A 22589-nucleotide genomic window follows, 5' to 3' on the forward strand; every position below is an offset into this window, starting at 1 on the left:
CAACTTGTGCGAACATGACACCCGCACGCTCTACTAGACTCCATCAACTTGTTGACCGGATTAAGCTCGTCCCATAATATATCTAGAGCTTTACATGAAACATAACGGCGTAACTCTTTGAAAAGTGGTATGTTGTGGTGATTCATTTTCTTCTTACCACTCTCTTCAAAGGTTGCTTTTATGGCTGTTAGCTGGCTCACCATGATTCAATCGATAATACCCACAAGTTTATCAAGCATAGAGTTCCGAGTCACCATGTGTTTTTTAGAACAGAGTGAGCGCTCTCAACTCGATTCGTTGTGGTATTACCAAAATTTAGATTTTGGTCTATCCACACAGACACAAACTGTTCTTTATACTTATCGAACCAGTTGGTGTTAACATAATCAAGTACTCCTGGAAAAAAAAATCAATAAATATGACAAAATAATAAACAACTCTTGAATCAAGTTAGAACAAACACTTAATATGAGAACTAGATAAATTATTTTTGTGGCTAGAAATCAAGGTATCATAAAGTCGCTTGTATCTTGACTCGTATTCAGAGAGAGTGCTAGACTTAACCAGCCAGTTCCATCGACCAAGAAACTGTTCGTATTCTTCAACGGTAGCGAAGCTTTGCCTGCAATGCTTCTTTACGTTCTCATTGATGTGCCGACTACATAGTAGTCAGCATTCGGGAAAACAGTCTCGCAGGCATTCATCAGGGCAAGATCACAATCTGTTAATATCACACGTGGCTTCATGCAGTTGTCTAACGTCGTATTCAGCATCGTTAGCACCCACGTGAAATTATCCTCATTTTCATTAGATATAGCTGCCATTGCTATATGAAAGGTCTTGCTAGTTGAAGTTACACCAACGATTTGTACAAACGGCATCTTGTATACGTTTGTATTTTATGTTGTGTCTATCACCAACACATGCGGGAATGCACGATATATCATATACGACGTTGGATGAACGAAGAATAAGTCCTCCAGGGCATTTGTGGAAGGATTTGTGCGATGGTTGTGTATATAAGTCGTGTCTTGCAACAAATTAAAAAGAACCTCCATCGGGCTTCTTCTTCGTCGAATCCTCTTTACGGATCTTTTGCCCTTCATTGTACACGGTTTTGATGCAGGTCACATTTCTTTCATCCTTAGACTTTAAATTACATAGAATGTCACGTGGTGGCGCTCGGTTTTGATGCATATCATGTACCATAACCTTTTGAACAGGAGTAAGTCTGCCTGCGTACACGTGACCCTCGAAATGTTGAACGAATTCATGGTTGTGTGTATCATCAATCACCCGCAACCTCCAACCATTGTATTGTCGCAAATAGTTGCCAATTAAGCTAAAATTGCAACCGGTTTTAATTGTACAAGAACGCCTAACTGTCGCAGTACAATTGTATGACCTGCCATGATCACACTTTAGCCAAACTTTAACGACTTCTCCACCAGCGTTTGTCTTCGACCGTTGGGTTACTACGACAACACCAACTTCACGACCTATCGTTTTCGCCCAGTCCTTAAGTTCGTCGACAGACGAAAACAACTGAAAACAAATTAAACATTCTGTTAAAAACAATATCGTCAAATATAAAATAATAGAAACATACTTTATAAAATTATTTTATACCTCGTTGGTTGAAAATGGTGAGACATTGTCGGAAGTTTCACCAACACAATTGTCTTGATTGTTATCATCAGAAAATGACATATCTAACTCGTTTTTTTTATTATTAAATTTTTTGATATGTTAGAACACTACGAAGTGAAACTATATAAGCTCTATATATATTTGATTGGTTAGAATAGTATGTCGTGTCATATAATTAACGGTGAAATCTTGTTTCGCGTCAAATAATTTACCGAATATTATATTGTGTTAAATAATTACCCTGCTTGTACGAGTCGTATAAACTATACTACTCGTATAAAACTGGTCATTCACGGGTATTCCTAGACATGGTACACTAAACTAACGAGTCGTATAGACTATACTACTCGTATAAGTCTTAAGTCTAGTCAAACATTGTCTAAAAAGCTGTGAAAAGCTGGTATGTACGGTCTGAGAAGGGTTTGTGGTGATCCAAAACGACTCGTATAGGCTATACTAGTCGTAAAGAGGGTGTGTGAGGATTATACGAGTAGTATAGGCTATACTACTCGTATGGATACCAACAATGTCTCGTATAATCCATATGACTCGTATAATAATTTAGTCAAACACCTTTTTCAAAAAGTTGGTTGTTGTCAGTGTACGGAAATCTATACGAGTCGTATAGAGGGTGTATGAATTTGAAGCAGGGTGTCTTATTAGCAGGCCCCTATCTTCTTCCCTCTCACTCTGTTCACCCTCTAGCTTCTTCCTTCTTCCTCACTTCAAGCAAGAAAAGCTCAAAATTTCACATCTTAAATTTTGTCACTTAATTGAAGGTACGTTTTAGTTTTAAGAGATATTTTATATATGATATATTTGTCATAATATGCATTTAAGATAACCTTATAGAAATACCTGTCCAAAATTTATCTAATAGAGATAAATTTTGGATTGTCCCCTTGGGGACTGCTTTTTGAATATTCTATCTCATTAGGACGTGTATACATTTTAACGTGTTGACTAAATAAGAAAAAACGGTAGCTTTTTCTCCTACTCCATCGGGTTTGCGTTTTATACACATACTTGAGGAATTAAGGGGAAATGCTGCCAATTTTTTCTTAAATAGCTAGCACGCTAAAATGTATACATATGAGATAGAATATCCAAAAAGTGGGTTAGTGTAACACCCCGACCGATGGCGGATTATACATCGGGGCGCCACGTATTGTTTCATTACTCGCGACACTATTTGGGTGTCAATATTTAATAAATACATTTCATTGCGCACGCGTAGAACATGACATAAAGTAACGATTCATATCATAACTTAAAATATTCAAATAACATAAACTTGTCTTGTTACATTTTAAACTAGGTCCAAAAGAAAAGAAAACATCCTATGTGTCCTCAAGCTTCCAGAAACAGCTACAGCAAACCTGAACATGTGTTAAAATAAAACGTCAACACTTGCGTGTCGGTGAGAAATCAAGTTTAATAGATATAAATAGATAATAATAAACACTGCGCGCAACATGTGCTTAACTGGGGTTTAACATAGGGTGTAATCAGATTGTGATCAAGCCTTAGATCATAGCTCATAGTTCAATCCGTGCTCCCAATTGAGCACAAAAACAAGAAATCATACGTGCATGTGTAAGCAAAACAAGAAAACCGTAAACGATAGGTCTCCCGTGTTCATCTAATGGATCCATGAAAACTTCGGAATAGGCCGAACAAAGCGGTTAATGATTCACACATACAAATAAACAGCCAAGTAAACGTCCATAACACATGGGGTTTTGCGCACATAAATTTCATAAACAAGTTTAAGACTCAAGTTGTACGAACACATGAACATCCCAAAACGTTAAAAATAAAAGGGGATTAGGTACGAGATTACTCACATGTAAACGGTGCGTTGAAAGGTAATGCAAGAACCAACTTTTAAATAAGCACAAGTTAACCTATAAATAAGAGGTTATTGGTTTAACGATTGGTTTTTATGTCTTGAATATATGTAAGTTACTTAAACAAAATATATATATTTACCGAGATCTGGGCAGAACAGAAGAGAAGACGGAGGCAAGAGAGTGGAGGCGGCTGAGGAATTAGGGCAGAGAGCAAAGGGAGAGAGATATGGGGAGTGTTTAAGTGTAGTGTGTGAAGTGTTAAGAAAATAGCTTAATTTATAGGCAAACCCTAGGGAACACAATCCCTAGAAAAGAGGAAAAGATCTCAACAAATCAAGCAAAAGATATTATAAAGCACAAGAAAACAAAAGCAAAAGATATCCAAAGATATGCCGGCAGCTGCAGGGGATGGGGAAAAGCTGACAGGTTACAGATTAAAGCATGGGAGGAGTCAGATAAAACACTGTTCAAGGCATGCAAAAGAAGATTTCAAAAGATTATGTCAGTCACTTTTTCTGTCAACCAATAGGATTGGTGCGCATGCTGCGCCGAAAGTGGCTTTTCAGACAGATGTCGGAACTGACCTAAAGAGCTCAAACAAAAGATAAGATATCAAAAGATACAGGCTGACCTAAACAGAAGAAAAGACTTAAGGTTTAGCGCGAGAAGACTCGAGCGTGCGAGGGCGAAGGCAGACAAAGCAAACCTTAGCGCGCCGCGGGAAGAACTACAAATCCTTACTTGGCTGCTAGAAGAACTACAATTCTTAGCGCGTCGCGGGAAGAACTACCGTTCTTAGCGCATCGCGGGAAGAACTACCGTTCTTAGCGCGCTGCGAGAAGAACTACAATTCTTAGCGCGCTGCGAGAAGAACTAAAATTCTTAGCGCGCTGCGAGAAGAACTACAATTCTTAGCGCGCTGCGAGAAGAACTAAAATTCTTAGCGCGCTGCGAGAAGAGTTCGTCTCGCGAATCGCAGGAACAGCTGGTCTTCACGCAGGCTTCCTTGTAAGGAGTCTGGCGCGTGGAGCTGCGCAGACATCCTTAGGCGGGAAGAACCAAAGGACAAGCAAAGAGTTAAGAGAAAGGGGTTCAAGGCTCAAGGGTTAAGCAAAGGGGCGGGACGGCGACAAGAGAGACAAAAGGGCGGGACGGCGACAAGAGAGAAAAAGGCGAGATGGCGACAAGAAAGAGAAAAAGGCGGGACGGCGGGAAGGAAATTATTATTATTAGTAAGTAATATAAAAATATATATATATATAATTTATTTAATGTTAAATTTACAAAGATTAACAATCAAATTTTAAATCATAAAAAGAATCGGATTCGAAAACGGGTACCTGGGTCGGGTCGGATTGGGCTGTTGTCACAGTCTCCCCTACTTTAAGAAATTTCGTCCCGAAATTTAACTCGAAGTAGGTTGCGCAGAGAAAAGGTACGGGTACTTGATCTTCATCTGATCTTCCCTTTCCCAAGTGAACTCGGCTCCGCGCTTGGACTGCCAACGAACTTTAACAATAGGGATGCGACTGCGCTTGGTTTGCTTTACCTCACGATCCATAATCTCAACAGGCTTCTCAACGAAATGCATAGACTCATCAACTTGAACTTCATCAAGTGGTATGTGGAGGTTCTCGTCAGCTAAACATTTCTTGAGATTGGATACATGGAAAGTTGGATGCACATTGCTGAGCGCGGGCGGCAGGTCTAGTTTGTAGGCAACTTTTCCCACACGCGCGAGAATCTTGAATGGTCCAACATAACGAGGCGCAAGCTTACCTTTCTTCCCAAAGCGGACAACACCCTTCCAGGGCGACACTTTGAGGAGAACAAGATCACCAACTAGAAATTCGAGAGGCTTCCGCCTGCGATCTGCGTAACTCTTCTGTCGGCTTCTGGCAGTCAGCAGATGATCACGGATCTTGGCGATTTTATCGGTTGTCTCTTGAACTAGTTCGGGTCCTGTGATTTGAACTTCACCCACTTCGTTCCAACAAATCGGTGAACGGCACTTTCGACCGTAAAGTGCTTCAAATGGGGCCATACCGATGCTGGAATGATAGCTGTTATTATAAGAGAACTCGATCAGAGGTAGGTGTGAATCCCAATTACCTCCAAAATCAAGAACACAAGATCGAAGCATATCCTCTAGGGTTTGGATGGTTCGCTCAGACTGTCCGTCAGTCTGAGGATGATATGCAGTACTCATGTCCAAACGAGTTCCTAACGCAGATTGGAGAGATTTCCAAAAGCGAGATATAAAACGGCCATCGCGATCGGATATGATGCTCAAAGGAGTACCATGACGGCAGACAATTTCCTTGACATAAAGATGCGCAAGTTGTTCAACACGGTAGGTTTCACGAATGGGCAGAAAGTGGGCAGACTTGGTCAATCGATCCACTATTACCCAAATGCTATCATGTTTGCTTGCGGTCAAGGGTAACTTGGTGATAAAGTCCATTGCTATACTTTCCCATTTCCACGTAGGAATTTCAGGTTGTTCAAGCAAACCAGATGGGCGTTGATGTTCAGCTTTTACCTTAGAACAAGTTAGGCATTTAGCTACGAACACAGCAATATCCTTTTTCATACCAGGCCACCAATAAGAAAGGCGCAAATCTTTGTACATTTTGTCAGCACCGGGATGAACTGAATACCGAGATTTGTGCGCTTCACTCAGTATGACAGAGCGAAGATTCTCATCATTGGGGATCCAGATACGATTGAGATAGCAGAGAATTCCACTCAGATTAGGGACAAAATGCGCTTCCGCGCCACACGCTAACTCGGCGCGAAGGTTGCCATTACTGATGGATGCGCGCTGCGCGTCGCGAATGCGCGATTCAAGATCGTTTTGGATCGGCGCGAAGCGAAGCTGCGTGCGCGACAAGATACAGTTAAGCTGGCTGGGTTTTCGGCTGAGCGCATCAGCTACCACATTAGCCTTTCCAGGGTGATATCGGATCTCACAATCGTAATCGCTGATGAGTTCGTTCCATCGACGTTGTCTCATGTTAAGTTCCTTTTGATCAAAAATGTGCTGAAGGCTTTTATGGTCGGTGTAAATGATGCACTTAGTCCCATAGAGGTAGTGTCTCCAGATTTTTAAGGCAAATACAACTGCACCAAGTTCGAGGTCATGAGTCGTATAATTCTTTTCATGAATTTTGAGTTGCCTTGACGCGTAAGCGATAACCTTGCCTCGTTGCATAAGTACACAACCGAGACCTTGGTTGGAGGCATCACAATACACGACAAAATCATCATTACCCTCAGGTAACGCTAGAACAGGAGCTTCGCACAACAATTGCTTGAGCGTTTGGAAGGCTTCTTCTTGCTTCGAGCCCCAGATATACGGTTTGCCTTTGTGCGTTAAAGCTGTTAAAGGCAAAGCGATCTTTGAGAAGTTCGAAATAAATCGCCGGTAGTAACCAGCTAAGCCCAAAAAGGAACGGATTTCGGTAGGAGTGGACGGTGCAATCCAGTTCTTGATTGCTTCAATTTTGGATGGGTCGACATGAATACCCATCTTGTTTACAACATGACCAAGAAACTGTACTTCATCCGACCAGAACTCACACTTGGAGAGTTTGGCAAAGAGTTGCTCGGTTCGAAGCTTTTGCAACACCAACCGAAGATGTTGCTCATGCTCGGCCTTGGTTTTAGAATACACCAGAACATCATCGATGAACACGATCACGAATTTATCCAAGAAAGGCCTACACACCCGATTCATTAGATCCATGAAAACGGCGGGTGCGTTGGTTAAACCGAAGGACATGACCAAGAATTCAAAATGGCCATAGCGGGTTCGAAAAGCAGTCTTGGGAATATCCTCTTCGCGGATGCGCAACTGGTGATAGCCAGAACGGAGATCGATCTTGGAGTAACAAGAGGCACCTTGGAGTTGATCAAAGAGGTCGTCAATACGCGGTAAGGGATACCGGTTCTTAATGGTGAGCTTGTTCAGCTCGCGGTAATCAATACACATGCGAAACGTACCATCTTTCTTTTTAACGAACAACACCGGAGCACCCCAGGGCGAAGAGCTAGGGCGAATGAATCCTTAGCGGTCAACTCTTGGAGTTGACTTGCTAATTCTTGCATTTCAGCGGGTGCAAGACGATAAGGAGATTTGGCTACGGGGGATGCACCAGGGACAAGATCAACACGAAACTCGACTTCCCGAGCGGGAGGTAAACCAGAAAGATCATCGGGAAAGACTTCAGGAAAGTCACGCACGATGGGGATTTCAGAGAGTTTCTTCTTTCCTTCATCGGGTTTGACCACATGGGCTAAGAATGCAACACATTTCTTCCGCAAAAGTCTTCGGGCTTCAGTGCATGACATAAGTTTAAGACCGTTAGATGGTTTCTCGCCGTAGATATGAAGATCTTGACCATTTTCCCGAGGTATGCGAATCAACTTCTTGGCGCAGATTACTTCGGCGCGATTATGCGAGAGCCAGTCCATACCGATAATAACATCAAAGCTTCCAAGCGGCATAGGAATGAGGTCGATAAGAAAATCATGTTCATTAAGGTTAAGCGCGCAATCCTTGATCACGGAGTTTATTAAAATAGTTTCACCATTAGCCAATTCAACTGAAAAGTTTTCGTTTAAGTTTATGCGCGGTCGCGCAAGTCTTTGTTCAAATGCGCGAGAAATAAAACTTCTATCAGCGCCAGTATCAAAAAGTATAGATGCATATTGTCCGTTAAGTAAAAATGTACCATTAACCACGTCATTATTCGCTTGCGCTTGGTGCGCGGTTATATTAAAAGCTCGGCCGCGCGTCACTTGGTTCGAAATTTGGTTAACTGGGTTCGCTTGCGTAATTTGAACTTGTAGTCTCGGGCACGCGTTCCGGAAATGACTGGGGTCACCGCAGTTATAGCACGACCTGGGTCGTGGATTAGAGTATGTTGGTTGTGGGTTTAGCGGGTAAGTTGGTGGTGTTTGCGCGATTGGGTTGGCGGGAAGGACTCTACAGTTCTCAGCAGTGTGACCAGTACGGCCACATCGGTTACATTGTCGACACGGGACTTGAGTTGGATGGTGAAGTCTACAGGTTGGGCAAAAGGGTTGGTTTCCTGTGTAGGGTTTCTTAGTTGGCGGGGCAGGGAGTGCTGGATTGGTTAAGGCATAGTTGTGGACTACAGGAGGTGTTGGGTAAGTTGACAGTGGGTTAGGAGCGTGTACTAGAGGTTGGTAGGCGGGTTGCTGGACAACGAGCGGGTTGGTAAGCGCGTAGGTTTGATGATTGGGTCTGCGCCTACGCTTGAGGTTGTTACGATTTGAGGGTTCTGGCTTGGTTTCTGTTGGTTCTGGGACAGTCTTGGTGAGTTTGGTCTTCTCGGCTCCCCACAGGAACAGTGTTCCTGCCCTGACATGGTTGTCGCTGAGCACAGCGGCCAACTCGATGGCGTCAGAGAGGGTTACTGGGTTCCTGGCCCATACAGAATCTTGAATTTCCATGGGGAGACCCCCAAGAAACTTCTCGATGGCTCGGCGGGAAGGGGTAACTAGGTGCGGGACAAGCAAGCTTAATTCGTGGAAGCGCGTCGCGTACTCGCGCGCTTCGCCACTGTACTGTTTCAGGTTCCAAAACTCTTCCTCCAGGCGCTTTACTTCGTTGGGAGGGCAGAACTCTCGCGTCAAGATTTCCTTGAATTCCTCCCAAAGCATGCTAGAAGCAGCCTCTGCGCCACGCGCATGAGCTACTCCGTTCCACCATGTAAGCGCCCTTGATTCCAGGACACTAGAGGCATATAAGGTTCGTCGGTCTGGAGGGCATTGGGTATGGAGGAAAGTGTTTTCAATTTTCTCGAGCCACTGGAGCATCACGGTGGCTCCTTCAAGTCCGGTGAATTTCGGAGGGTTACCCGCATTGAAGGATTTAATATTGTATCCGGAGGGGTTGGGATTATTTCGGTTTAAGGCTTGGGCTATTGCGGCGGCCATTTCCTGGGAACGTTGCTGCATACGTCTGCGCGCGGCCTCTCTCCTCTGATAACGAGCTGATAGCGGAGGCATTCTATAAAAGTTTTAGTTTTCGTTAATATTTTGGTATAGGAAATCGTTTTAGCGCATAGTATACCGTCGTAAAGCTTGTTTCGCGAAGTTAAATGCTATCAAATTTTGAAGTAAAATTTAAATGCAAACTTAATACAGGTAAGGAATTCGAATTGGAAATCGACAATTCATTCATCACCATGACTTTCCGAATTCTCAATTTAAAAATATCGAGTAAATGAATGTTGGAGATTGACAATTCATGTATCACCATGACTTTTCAAATCTTCAATTTAAAACATCGAGTTAATGGTAATTGAAAATCAACTATTCATGTACCACCATGACTTCTCGGATTTTCAATCCTCACAACAAACGAATATGTAAGTAAAGAAATAAATTGAAATTTAATAAAAATCGAAAGATCGCGAATTAAACATGAAATCAAGTGCTGCGTATGCGCCAGCATATTTTATAAATATCGAGTAAATAACAATTAGCGCGCAAAGCGCGAGAAGGGACTCTTAGGTATTCTAGGTCGTTACGTCTAACCACCTATCCTAAAGTCACGGAGCTCTGATACCAATCTGTAACACCCCGACCGATGGCGGATTATACATCGGGGCGCCACGTATTGTTTCATTACTCGCGACACTATTTGGGTGTCAATATTTAATAAATACATTTCATTGCGCACGCGTAGAACATGACATAAAGTAACGATTCATATCATAACTTAAAATATTCAAATAACATAAACTTGTCTTGTTACATTTTAAACTAGGTCCAAAAGAAAAGAAAACATCCTATGTGTCCTCAAGCTTCCAGAAACAGCTACAGCAAACCTGAACATGTGTTAAAATAAAACGTCAACACTTGCGTGTCGGTGAGAAATCAAGTTTAATAGATATAAATAGATAATAATAAACACTGCGCGCAACATGTGCTTAACTGGGGTTTAACATAGGGTGTAATCAGATTGTGATCAAGCCTTAGATCATAGCTCATAGTTCAATCCGTGCTCCCAATTGAGCACAAAAACAAGAAATCATACGTGCATGTGTAAGCAAAACAAGAAAACCGTAAACGATAGGTCTCCCGTGTTCATCTAATGGATCCATGAAAACTTCGGAATAGGCCGAACAAAGCGGTTAATGATTCACACATACAAATAAACAGCCAAGTAAACGTCCATAACACATGGGGTTTTGCGCACATAAATTTCATAAACAAGTTTAAGACTCAAGTTGTACGAACACATGAACATCCCAAAACGTTAAAAATAAAAGGGGATTAGGTACGAGATTACTCACATGTAAACGGTGCGTTGAAAGGTAATGCAAGAACCAACTTTTAAATAAGCACAAGTTAACCTATAAATAAGAGGTTATTGGTTTAACGATTGGTTTTTATGTCTTGAATATATGTAAGTTACTTAAACAAAATATATATATTTACCGAGATCTGGGCAGAACAGAAGAGAAGACGGAGGCAAGAGAGTGGAGGCGGCTGAGGAATTAGGGCAGAGAGCAAAGGGAGAGAGATATGGGGAGTGTTTAAGTGTAGTGTGTGAAGTGTTAAGAAAATAGCTTAATTTATAGGCAAACCCTAGGGAACACAATCCCTAGAAAAGAGGAAAAGATCTCAACAAATCAAGCAAAAGATATTATAAAGCACAAGAAAACAAAAGCAAAAGATATCCAAAGATATGCCGGCAGCTGCAGGGGATGGGGAAAAGCTGACAGGTTACAGATTAAAGCATGGGAGGAGTCAGATAAAACACTGTTCAAGGCATGCAAAAGAAGATTTCAAAAGATTATGTCAGTCACTTTTTCTGTCAACCAATAGGATTGGTGCGCATGCTGCGCCGAAAGTGGCTTTTCAGACAGATGTCGGAACTGACCTAAAGAGCTCAAACAAAAGATAAGATATCAAAAGATACAGGCTGACCTAAACAGAAGAAAAGACTTAAGGTTTAGCGCGAGAAGACTCGAGCGTGCGAGGGCGAAGGCAGACAAAGCAAACCTTAGCGCGCCGCGGGAAGAACTACAAATCCTTACTTGGCTGCTAGAAGAACTACAATTCTTAGCGCGTCGCGGGAAGAACTACCGTTCTTAGCGCATCGCGGGAAGAACTACCGTTCTTAGCGCGCTGCGAGAAGAACTACAATTCTTAGCGCGCTGCGAGAAGAACTAAAATTCTTAGCGCGCTGCGAGAAGAACTACAATTCTTAGCGCGCTGCGAGAAGAACTAAAATTCTTAGCGCGCTGCGAGAAGAGTTCGTCTCGCGAATCGCAGGAACAGCTGGTCTTCACGCAGGCTTCCTTGTAAGGAGTCTGGCGCGTGGAGCTGCGCAGACATCCTTAGGCGGGAAGAACCAAAGGACAAGCAAAGAGTTAAGAGAAAGGGGTTCAAGGCTCAAGGGTTAAGCAAAGGGGCGGGACGGCGACAAGAGAGACAAAAGGGCGGGACGGCGACAAGAGAGAAAAAGGCGAGATGGCGACAAGAAAGAGAAAAAGGCGGGACGGCGGGAAGGAAATTATTATTATTAGTAAGTAATATAAAAATATATATATATATAATTTATTTAATGTTAAATTTACAAAGATTAACAATCAAATTTTAAATCATAAAAAGAATCGGATTCGAAAACGGGTACCTGGGTCGGGTCGGATTGGGCTGTTGTCACAGTCTCCCCTACTTTAAGAAATTTCGTCCCGAAATTTAACTCGAAGTAGGTTGCGCAGAGAAAAGGTACGGGTACTTGATCTTCATCTGATCTTCCCTTTCCCAAGTGAACTCGGCTCCGCGCTTGGACTGCCAACGAACTTTAACAATAGGGATGCGACTGCGCTTGGTTTGCTTTACCTCACGATCCATAATCTCAACAGGCTTCTCAACGAAATGCATAGACTCATCAACTTGAACTTCATCAAGTGGTATGTGGAGGTTCTCGTCAGCTAAACATTTCTTGAGATTGGATACATGGAAAGTTGGATGCACATTGCTGAGCGCGGGCGGCAGGTCTAGTTTGTAGGCAACTTTTCCCACACGCGCGAGAATCTTGAATGGTCCAACATAACGAGGCGCAAGCTTACCTTTCTTCCCAAAGCGGACAACACCCTTCCAGGGCGACACTTTGAGGAGAACAAGATCACCAACTAGAAATTCGAGAGGCTTCCGCCTGCGATCTGCGTAACTCTTCTGTCGGCTTCTGGCAGTCAGCAGATGATCACGGATCTTGGCGATTTTATCGGTTGTCTCTTGAACTAGTTCGGGTCCTGTGATTTGAACTTCACCCACTTCGTTCCAACAAATCGGTGAACGGCACTTTCGACCGTAAAGTGCTTCAAATGGGGCCATACCGATGCTGGAATGATAGCTGTTATTATAAGAGAACTCGATCAGAGGTAGGTGTGAATCCCAATTACCTCCAAAATCAAGAACACAAGATCGAAGCATATCCTCTAGGGTTTGGATGGTTCGCTCAGACTGTCCGTCAGTCTGAGGATGATATGCAGTACTCATGTCCAAACGAGTTCCTAACGCAGATTGGAGAGATTTCCAAAAGCGAGATATAAAACGGCCATCGCGATCGGATATGATGCTCAAAGGAGTACCATGACGGCAGACAATTTCCTTGACATAAAGATGCGCAAGTTGTTCAACACGGTAGGTTTCACGAATGGGCAGAAAGTGGGCAGACTTGGTCAATCGATCCACTATTACCCAAATGCTATCATGTTTGCTTGCGGTCAAGGGTAACTTGGTGATAAAGTCCATTGCTATACTTTCCCATTTCCACGTAGGAATTTCAGGTTGTTCAAGCAAACCAGATGGGCGTTGATGTTCAGCTTTTACCTTAGAACAAGTTAGGCATTTAGCTACGAACACAGCAATATCCTTTTTCATACCAGGCCACCAATAAGAAAGGCGCAAATCTTTGTACATTTTGTCAGCACCGGGATGAACTGAATACCGAGATTTGTGCGCTTCACTCAGTATGACAGAGCGAAGATTCTCATCATTGGGGATCCAGATACGATTGAGATAGCAGAGAATTCCACTCAGATTAGGGACAAAATGCGCTTCCGCGCCACACGCTAACTCGGCGCGAAGGTTGCCATTACTGATGGATGCGCGCTGCGCGTCGCGAATGCGCGATTCAAGATCGTTTTGGATCGGCGCGAAGCGAAGCTGCGTGCGCGACAAGATACAGTTAAGCTGGCTGGGTTTTCGGCTGAGCGCATCAGCTACCACATTAGCCTTTCCAGGGTGATATCGGATCTCACAATCGTAATCGCTGATGAGTTCGTTCCATCGACGTTGTCTCATGTTAAGTTCCTTTTGATCAAAAATGTGCTGAAGGCTTTTATGGTCGGTGTAAATGATGCACTTAGTCCCATAGAGGTAGTGTCTCCAGATTTTTAAGGCAAATACAACTGCACCAAGTTCGAGGTCATGAGTCGTATAATTCTTTTCATGAATTTTGAGTTGCCTTGACGCGTAAGCGATAACCTTGCCTCGTTGCATAAGTACACAACCGAGACCTTGGTTGGAGGCATCACAATACACGACAAAATCATCATTACCCTCAGGTAACGCTAGAACAGGAGCTTCGCACAACAATTGCTTGAGCGTTTGGAAGGCTTCTTCTTGCTTCGAGCCCCAGATATACGGTTTGCCTTTGTGCGTTAAAGCTGTTAAAGGCAAAGCGATCTTTGAGAAGTTCGAAATAAATCGCCGGTAGTAACCAGCTAAGCCCAAAAAGGAACGGATTTCGGTAGGAGTGGACGGTGCAATCCAGTTCTTGATTGCTTCAATTTTGGATGGGTCGACATGAATACCCATCTTGTTTACAACATGACCAAGAAACTGTACTTCATCCGACCAGAACTCACACTTGGAGAGTTTGGCAAAGAGTTGCTCGGTTCGAAGCTTTTGCAACACCAACCGAAGATGTTGCTCATGCTCGGCCTTGGTTTTAGAATACACCAGAACATCATCGATGAACACGATCACGAATTTATCCAAGAAAGGCCTACACACCCGATTCATTAGATCCATGAAAACGGCGGGTGCGTTGGTTAAACCGAAGGACATGACCAAGAATTCAAAATGGCCATAGCGGGTTCGAAAAGCAGTCTTGGGAATATCCTCTTCGCGGATGCGCAACTGGTGATAGCCAGAACGGAGATCGATCTTGGAGTAACAAGAGGCACCTTGGAGTTGATCAAAGAGGTCGTCAATACGCGGTAAGGGATACCGGTTCTTAATGGTGAGCTTGTTCAGCTCGCGGTAATCAATACACATGCGAAACGTACCATCTTTCTTTTTAACGAACAACACCGGAGCACCCCAGGGCGAAGAGCTAGGGCGAATGAATCCTTAGCGGTCAACTCTTGGAGTTGACTTGCTAATTCTTGCATTTCAGCGGGTGCAAGACGATAAGGAGATTTGGCTACGGGGGATGCACCAGGGACAAGATCAACACGAAACTCGACTTCCCGAGCGGGAGGTAAACCAGAAAGATCATCGGGAAAGACTTCAGGAAAGTCACGCACGATGGGGATTTCAGAGAGTTTCTTCTCTCCTTCATCGGGTTTGACCACATGGGCTAAGAATGCAACACATTTCTTCCGCAAAAGTCTTCGGGCTTCAGTGCATGACATAAGTTTAAGACCGTTAGATGGTTTCTCGCCGTAGATATGAAGATCTTGACCATTTTCCCGAGGTATGCGAATCAACTTCTTGGCGCAGATTACTTCGGCGCGATTATGCGAGAGCCAGTCCATACCGATAATAACATCAAAGCTTCCAAGCGGCATAGGAATGAGGTCGATAAGAAAATCATGTTCATTAAGGTTAAGCGCGCAATCCTTGATCACGGAGTTTATTAAAATAGTTTCACCATTAGCCAATTCAACTGAAAAGTTTTCGTTTAAGTTTATGCGCGGTCGCGCAAGTCTTTGTTCAAATGCGCGAGAAATAAAACTTCTATCAGCGCCAGTATCAAAAAGTATAGATGCATATTGTCCGTTAAGTAAAAATGTACCATTAACCACGTCATTATTCGCTTGCGCTTGGTGCGCGGTTATATTAAAAGCTCGGCCGCGCGTCACTTGGTTCGAAATTTGGTTAACTGGGTTCGCTTGCGTAATTTGAACTTGTAGTCTCGGGCACGCGTTCCGGAAATGACTGGGGTCACCGCAGTTATAGCACGACCTGGGTCGTGGATTAGAGTATGTTGGTTGTGGGTTTAGCGGGTAAGTTGGTGGTGTTTGCGCGATTGGGTTGGCGGGAAGGACTCTACAGTTCTCAGCAGTGTGACCAGTACGGCCACATCGGTTACATTGTCGACACGGGACTTGAGTTGGATGGTGAAGTCTACAGGTTGGGCAAAAGGGTTGGTTTCCTGTGTAGGGTTTCTTAGTTGGCGGGGCAGGGAGTGCTGGATTGGTTAAGGCATAGTTGTGGACTACAGGAGGTGTTGGGTAAGTTGACAGTGGGTTAGGAGCGTGTACTAGAGGTTGGTAGGCGGGTTGCTGGACAACGAGCGGGTTGGTAAGCGCGTAGGTTTGATGATTGGGTCTGCGTCTACGCTTGAGGTTGTTACGATTTGAGGGTTCTGGCTTGGTTTCTGTTGGTTCTGGGACAGTCTTGGTGAGTTTGGTCTTCTCGGCTCCCCACAGGAACAGTGTTCCTGCCCTGACATGGTTGTCGCTGAGCACAGCGGCCAACTCGATGGCGTCAGAGAGGGTTACTGGGTTCCTGGCCCATACAGAATCTTGAATTTCCATGGGGAGACCCCCAAGAAACTTCTCGATGGCTCGGCGGGAAGGGGTAACTAGGTGCGGGACAAGCAAGCTTAATTCGTGGAAGCGCGTCGCGTACTCGCGCGCTTCGCCACTGTACTGTTTCAGGTTCCAAAACTCTTCCTCCAGGCGCTTTACTTCGTTGGGAGGGCAGAACTCTCGCGTCAAGATTTCCTTGAATTCCTCCCAAAGCATGCTAGAAGCAGCCTCTGCGCCACGCGCATGAGCTACTCCGTTCCACCATGTAAGCGCCCTTGATTCCAGGACACTAGAGGCATATAAGGTTCGTCGGTCTGGAGGGCATTGGGTATGGAGGAAAGTGTTTTCAATTTTCTCGAGCCACTGGAGCATCACGGTGGCTCCTTCAAGTCCGGTGAATTTCGGAGGGTTACCCGCATTGAAGGATTTAATATTGTATCCGGAGGGGTTGGGATTATTTCGGTTTAAGGCTTGGGCTATTGCGGCGGCCATTTCCTGGGAACGTTGCTGCATACGTCTGCGCGCGGCCTCTCTCCTCTGATAACGAGCTGATAGCGGAGGCATTCTATAAAAGTTTTAGTTTTCGTTAATATTTTGGTATAGGAAATCGTTTTAGCGCATAGTATACCGTCGTAAAGCTTGTTTCGCGAAGTTAAATGCTATCAAATTTTGAAGTAAAATTTAAATGCAAACTTAATACAGGTAAGGAATTCGAATTGGAAATCGACAATTCATTCATCACCATGACTTTCCGAATTCTCAATTTAAAAATATCGAGTAAATGAATGTTGGAGATTGACAATTCATGTATCACCATGACTTTTCAAATCTTCAATTTAAAACATCGAGTTAATGGTAATTGAAAATCAACTATTCATGTACCACCATGACTTCTCGGATTTTCAATCCTCACAACAAACGAATATGTAAGTAAAGAAATAAATTGAAATTTAATAAAAATCGAAAGATCGCAAATTAAACATGAAATCAAGTGCTGCGTATGCGCCAGCATATTTTATAAATATCGAGTAAATAACAATTAGCGCGCAAAGCGCGAGAAGGGACTCTTAGGTATTCTAGGTCGTTACGTCTAACCACCTATCCTAAAGTCACGGAGCTCTGATACCAATCTGTAACACCCCGACCGATGGCGGATTATACATCGGGGCGCCACGTATTGTTTCATTACTCGAGAAAAGATATAGGCTGACCTAAACAGAAGAAAAGACTTAAGGTTTAGCGCGAGAAGACTCGAGCGTGCGAGGGCGAAGGCAGACAGAGCAAACCTTAGCGCGCCGCGGGAAGAACTACAAATCCTTAGCGCGCCGCGGGAAGAACTACAAATCCTTAGCGCGCCGCGGGAAGAACTACAAATCCTTAGCGCGCTGCGAGAAGAACTACAATTCTTAGCGCGTCGCGGGAAGAACTACCGTTCTTAGCGCATCGCGGGAAGAACTACCGTTCTTAGCGCGCTGCGAGAAGAACTACAATTCTTAGCGCGCTGCGAGAAGAACTAAAATTCTTAGCGCGCTGCGAGAAGAACTACAATTCTTAGCGCGCTGCGAGAAGAACTAAATTTCTTAGCGCGCTGCGAGAAGAGTTCGTCTCGCGAATCGCAAGAACAGCTGGTCTTCACGCAGGCTTCCTTGTAAGGAGTCTGGCGCGTGGAGCTGCGCAGACATCCTTAGGCGGGAAGAACCAAAGGACAAGCAAAGAGTTAAGAGAAAGGGGTTCAAGGCTCAAGGGTTAAGCAAAGGGGCGGGACGGCGACAAGAGAGACAAAAGGGCGGGACGGCGACAAGAGAGAAAAAGGCGAGATGGCGACAAGAAAGAGAAAAAGGCGGAACGGCGGGAAGGAAATTATTATTATTAGTAAGTAATATAAAAATATATATATATATATATATAATTTATTTAATGTTAAATTTACAAAGATTAACAATCAAATTTCAAATCATAAAAAGAATCGGATTCGAAAACGGGTACCTGGGTCGGGTCGGATTGGGCAGTTGTCACAGTTAGGACCCACCACCTTAGAGCGCCGGTTCACATACATTTACATCACTTGTTTGTTTATTTTAATTTTCAGATGGATCGTGATGATTGGATGTATAAAGCTTTGCGACAATCCGAAATTTACGCGGAAGGTGTTAAAAGTTTTCTTAGGGTTGCCGAAGCACATCGCGCTAATAAAGGAAGTCGGTCGATTTGTTGTCCTTGTTCCAAATGTCAAAACTTTAATTATTATAATGATACCAATGAAATAGAGGCACATTTATTCGAAAATGGTTTTAAGCCTAGATGCCATTGTTGGTCAAGGCATGGAGAATCACTAGCTGATTTTAGCACGTCATCGACCACTAATGATAACACATATAACAATGACTCAATAAACCTTAACGGTGATAATGAAAATCAAATAACCCCATAGACGCTGATAACCATTAAAATGATCCCAATGAAAACGTAAATGAAATGTTACATGACATGGAGACTGACATGGGTAATGCTGAAATTGAAAATTTACAACACCTGTTTGAAGATGCAGAAAAACCGTATATCCTGGTTCTAATTTTAAGAAACTTGATACGGTGTTAAACTTGCTTAACTTGAAGTTAAAAAACGGATGGAGTGATAAAAGTTTCACAGAGTTATTAGTGTTTTGGCGTGACAGGCTTCCAAGAGACAATGAATTATCAATTTCAACATACCAAGCAAAGAAGTTGATGTGTCCGATGGGATTAGAAGTTGAAAGAATTCATGCATGCCCAAATAATTGTATATTGTATAGAAATCAGTATGAAAATAAACATAAATGTGTTGTGTGTGGTGCATCAAGGTATAAACAGATAAACGATTCGGGTGACGTTGACGATGAGATGACATAAAAACGACCGCCGGCTAAAGTATTGTGGTATCTCCCTATTATACCGAGACTGAAAAGGTTATTTTCAAACGAAAAAGAAGCCAAATTATTACGTTGGCATTCAGAAGAACGTGTAATTGACGGAAAACTAAGACACGTGGCGGATTCACCTCAATGGCAAACCATTGATAACAAGTATCGTGAATTCGGGAAGGAGGCTAGAAACATACGGTTTGGGCTTAGTTCAGATGGTATTAGTCCATTTGGGACCATGAGTAGTCGCCATAGTACGTGGTCGGTTCTTTTATGCATCTACAATCTTCCACCATGGTTATGCATGAAACGAAAATACATTATGATGTCGTTGATTCAAGGTCCGAGACAACCTGGTAATAACATTGACGTGTATTTGTCTCCTTTGATTGATGACTTAAAAACCGATTCAGGTGTAAAAGGTATATGATGCTTATAAGAAAGAACACTTTCAATTGCGTGCCATGATTTTCTGTACAATAAATGATTTTCCAGCATATGGTAACTTGTCGGGATACAAGGTAAAGGGTAAGAAAGCTTGTCCACTTTGTGAAAATGAAACAAGCTCAATATATTTAAAAAATTGCAAAAAACTTGTATACACGGACCATCGAAGATTCCTTCCGAGGGGTCACATTTTTAGGAATAAAAAAGTTGAGTTTAACGGAGAGGTTGAGCACCGAACGATGCAAACACGGTCCAATCCATATTTACGAGTTAAAAATACAGTGTTGGAGAAAAGACCCCGTGATAAGAAAGGAGTCATCTGGAAAAGAAAGTCAATCTTTTGGGATTTACTTTACTGGAAAGATTTAAAGCTAGGCCATTGTCTAGATGTTATGCATATAGAAAAAAATATATGTGATAGCTTGTTAGGCTTATTATTAAATATTCAAGGTAAAACTAAAGATGGTGAAAAGGTCCGAAAAGACATGATACTTTTATATAAACGTACAAATCTTGCCCCGTAACAGATAGGTGACCGTGTTCTTCTGTCACTTGCTTGTTATAATGCAACACTAGAAGAAAGAAGACAACTTTGTCAATGTTTACATGATATTAAGGTTCCATCAACCTATTCTTCAAACATTAAAAGATCGGTGTCGTTGAAAGACTGTAAATTACTTGGAATGAAGTCTCACGATTGCCATATTTTGATGACACGTATGATTCCTATAGCGATTCATGGATTGTTACCCGATGACGTCCGAAATACAATCACAAAACTATGTTTGTTTTTTAACAACATTCACTCAAAGGTTATTGATGTACTAGTGATTCTGATTTCCATTTTTTAACCGATTTATTTCTAGAATTTATTCTTTTATTCAATTGTAATCTTCAATCCACCTAATAGGTTAATACCCCACCATAAGATTCGAACCTTTATTTCTTAGAATAAAAGGTGACACCAATATTACTTGCCTTTAGTTGTTAAAATGAAAATGACGAACCCTAACTATTCTAACTAAAGTCTTATCCTAGGATTTTCAAACAAAAAAGTTACTTTCCAGGCTAATTTGATTCTGATTTATTTTTTGTTTAGCAAGTTACAAAAATATTAGAATAGTTAATAAAATAATTCAGTTAATAATTATTTAATGAACTGAAGTCATTCAATGAGATTTGGAGTTAAGACTTAGAGCATTCTCATCCCATTTCCCAAATTTATATGAGGGAAGTTTGTAAATTATAGGGTGAGGTTGTGAGTGATCGTGAGTGTAAATTATAGGGTGGAGAGAGAAATGTAGTGATTTTTTTTAAATTTGGGAAATGTTTGGGGAACATTGTTTGCCTCTATTTATTTTTTAATATTTGTTGGATTGGTTGTGAGTAGAGGTGAGAGAAAACTATAATGATAAATGTATAAAAAAATATTATTTAATTAAACAAGAGAGAGAAATATAGTGTTTTTTACTGTAATTATAGAGATAGGGATGGAGAATGGAATGAGAATGCTCTTAGAAATGGAGTTTTTATTGAAATAGGGAGAGTGGAAAAGTATTTACCAATATGAATTATTTGAAAACTATTTACCAAAATAGATTTTCCTTTATAAATTTATCTTTTTTACTTCCATTCTTATTGAATGATTAATTTCTATTAAAATTTCTATATAAAAAAACATATATAAATGAGTTTGGAAAATGTTAAAAAAAATGGGTTAAAATAAAATTAAACATTTATTTTGCTGTTTTTCATTTCGATTAAGAAATATTCCTGTAAAATGTTTTCTATATTCATATTTTTTTATATTTATTATCAAATGATTCCTGGGATGTATATGTTTTTTTTTTTCATTTTGTTGACTTATGTTCTTGTAATCTGTTTCTTATATTCATATTTTTATTTCTTTATTATCAAATGAGTTTTAAAAAAATGAGTTTGGAGTTGTTTTATGGTCTAGACTGATGTTTCAATTTTTTACATTTTATTTTTTGCTTTTGAAATTTAATTTTCATCTTTTCCTAACATACGTGAAAAAATAACTTACTTCTCCATTTAAATTTTGTTGAATGAAAAAATGTATTTAAACTAAAGCATTTTTTGTATCATAAGTTACACGAGTGTCAGTAATTTATATGTACGATGACAAATTAAACCAAACCGATTCCGAGTAAACATCGTTACCAATATCGATGTTATGTCCAAATTAGTTATTAAAGACTCTTATATAAAATAACTTAAAGAAAATCATAAAAATAATAATAATAAAGAAATTAAAAGCAAAGAGAATAAAAAAATAGTTTTTCATATAAATCGATTTTCATAAAACAAAACGTAACTGTTGGAAACAGATTCCAGAAACATTTTTTTTTGAATAGTTTAATGGAAAAAAAAGGTTGTATTGTATTTAAATCATTTTTTTATCTATGATTTTTATATATAAGTCTAATGTGGACCGATGAAGAGGTAGGTCCCAGCAGAGCCCAGTTGGACCCGCAAGACTCACCTCAAAGAGAGACGTCTGCGCAGAAACCAACTGGATCCGCAGGACCCACCATGCTCAGAGACGTGACGTCCTTACGCGCAGTACGCAAGCTGTTCCCGCAGGAAATGCCTCCCAATGGTGAAGTACTCCGCCTGTTCCCGCAGCTGCGGATACAAGCCATCAGGGAAGGCCACCCGCGCAGCAAGGCTACACGCACAAGGCACTTAGCTCTCAATCACAGTTGTCACCTGAAGGAATGAGCAAAGCCGGGAACAATCCCGCACAAAGGCGGGAGGGGGAATACTCCCGCCCAACTAAGCCAGTCCGTACGATACAGGAAGATCTTATGTACTGTACCTGACGAGGTATGGGCAAAAGATCTGACCAAAGATACGACAGCTTATTGACAACAGTATGGCGAGCAGCATGCTCTTGTACTGTAT

General features: G+C 41.9%; 1 protein-coding gene across 1 annotated transcript; it reads right to left on the reverse strand.

Annotated features, from left to right (window-relative positions):
* Positions 1–1041: 1041 nt before the first annotated feature.
* LOC143535405 (uncharacterized) lies at positions 1042–1710 on the reverse strand. The gene is made up of 2 exons (XM_077029669.1): positions 1630–1710; positions 1042–1545 (listed from the first exon to the last, which is right to left on the reverse strand). Exons 1-2 carry the CDS (start codon positions 1708–1710, stop codon positions 1042–1044), a joined length of 585 nt encoding a protein of 194 aa, XP_076885784.1.
* Between the last annotated feature and the right edge of the window lie 20879 nt (positions 1711–22589).

Source organism: Bidens hawaiensis, unplaced genomic scaffold, assembly GCF_021521415.1.
Source record: "Bidens hawaiensis isolate Kalapana, Puna unplaced genomic scaffold, B.hawaiensis_p1.1 tig00000780_1, whole genome shotgun sequence".
In the NCBI taxonomy this organism is placed as follows: domain Eukaryota; kingdom Viridiplantae; phylum Streptophyta; class Magnoliopsida; order Asterales; family Asteraceae; genus Bidens; species Bidens hawaiensis.

Excerpts from the sequence above, each read along its gene's own strand:
- LOC143535405 (XM_077029669.1), bottom strand. The coding sequence starts at position 1,710 with ATGTCATTTTCTGATGATAACAATCAAGACAATTGTGTTGGTGAAACT. Across the intron at positions 1,546-1,629 it reads CACCATTTTCAACCAACGAG|TTGTTTTCGTCTGTCGACGA; the intron begins GTATAAAATAAT and ends ATTTGTTTTCAG.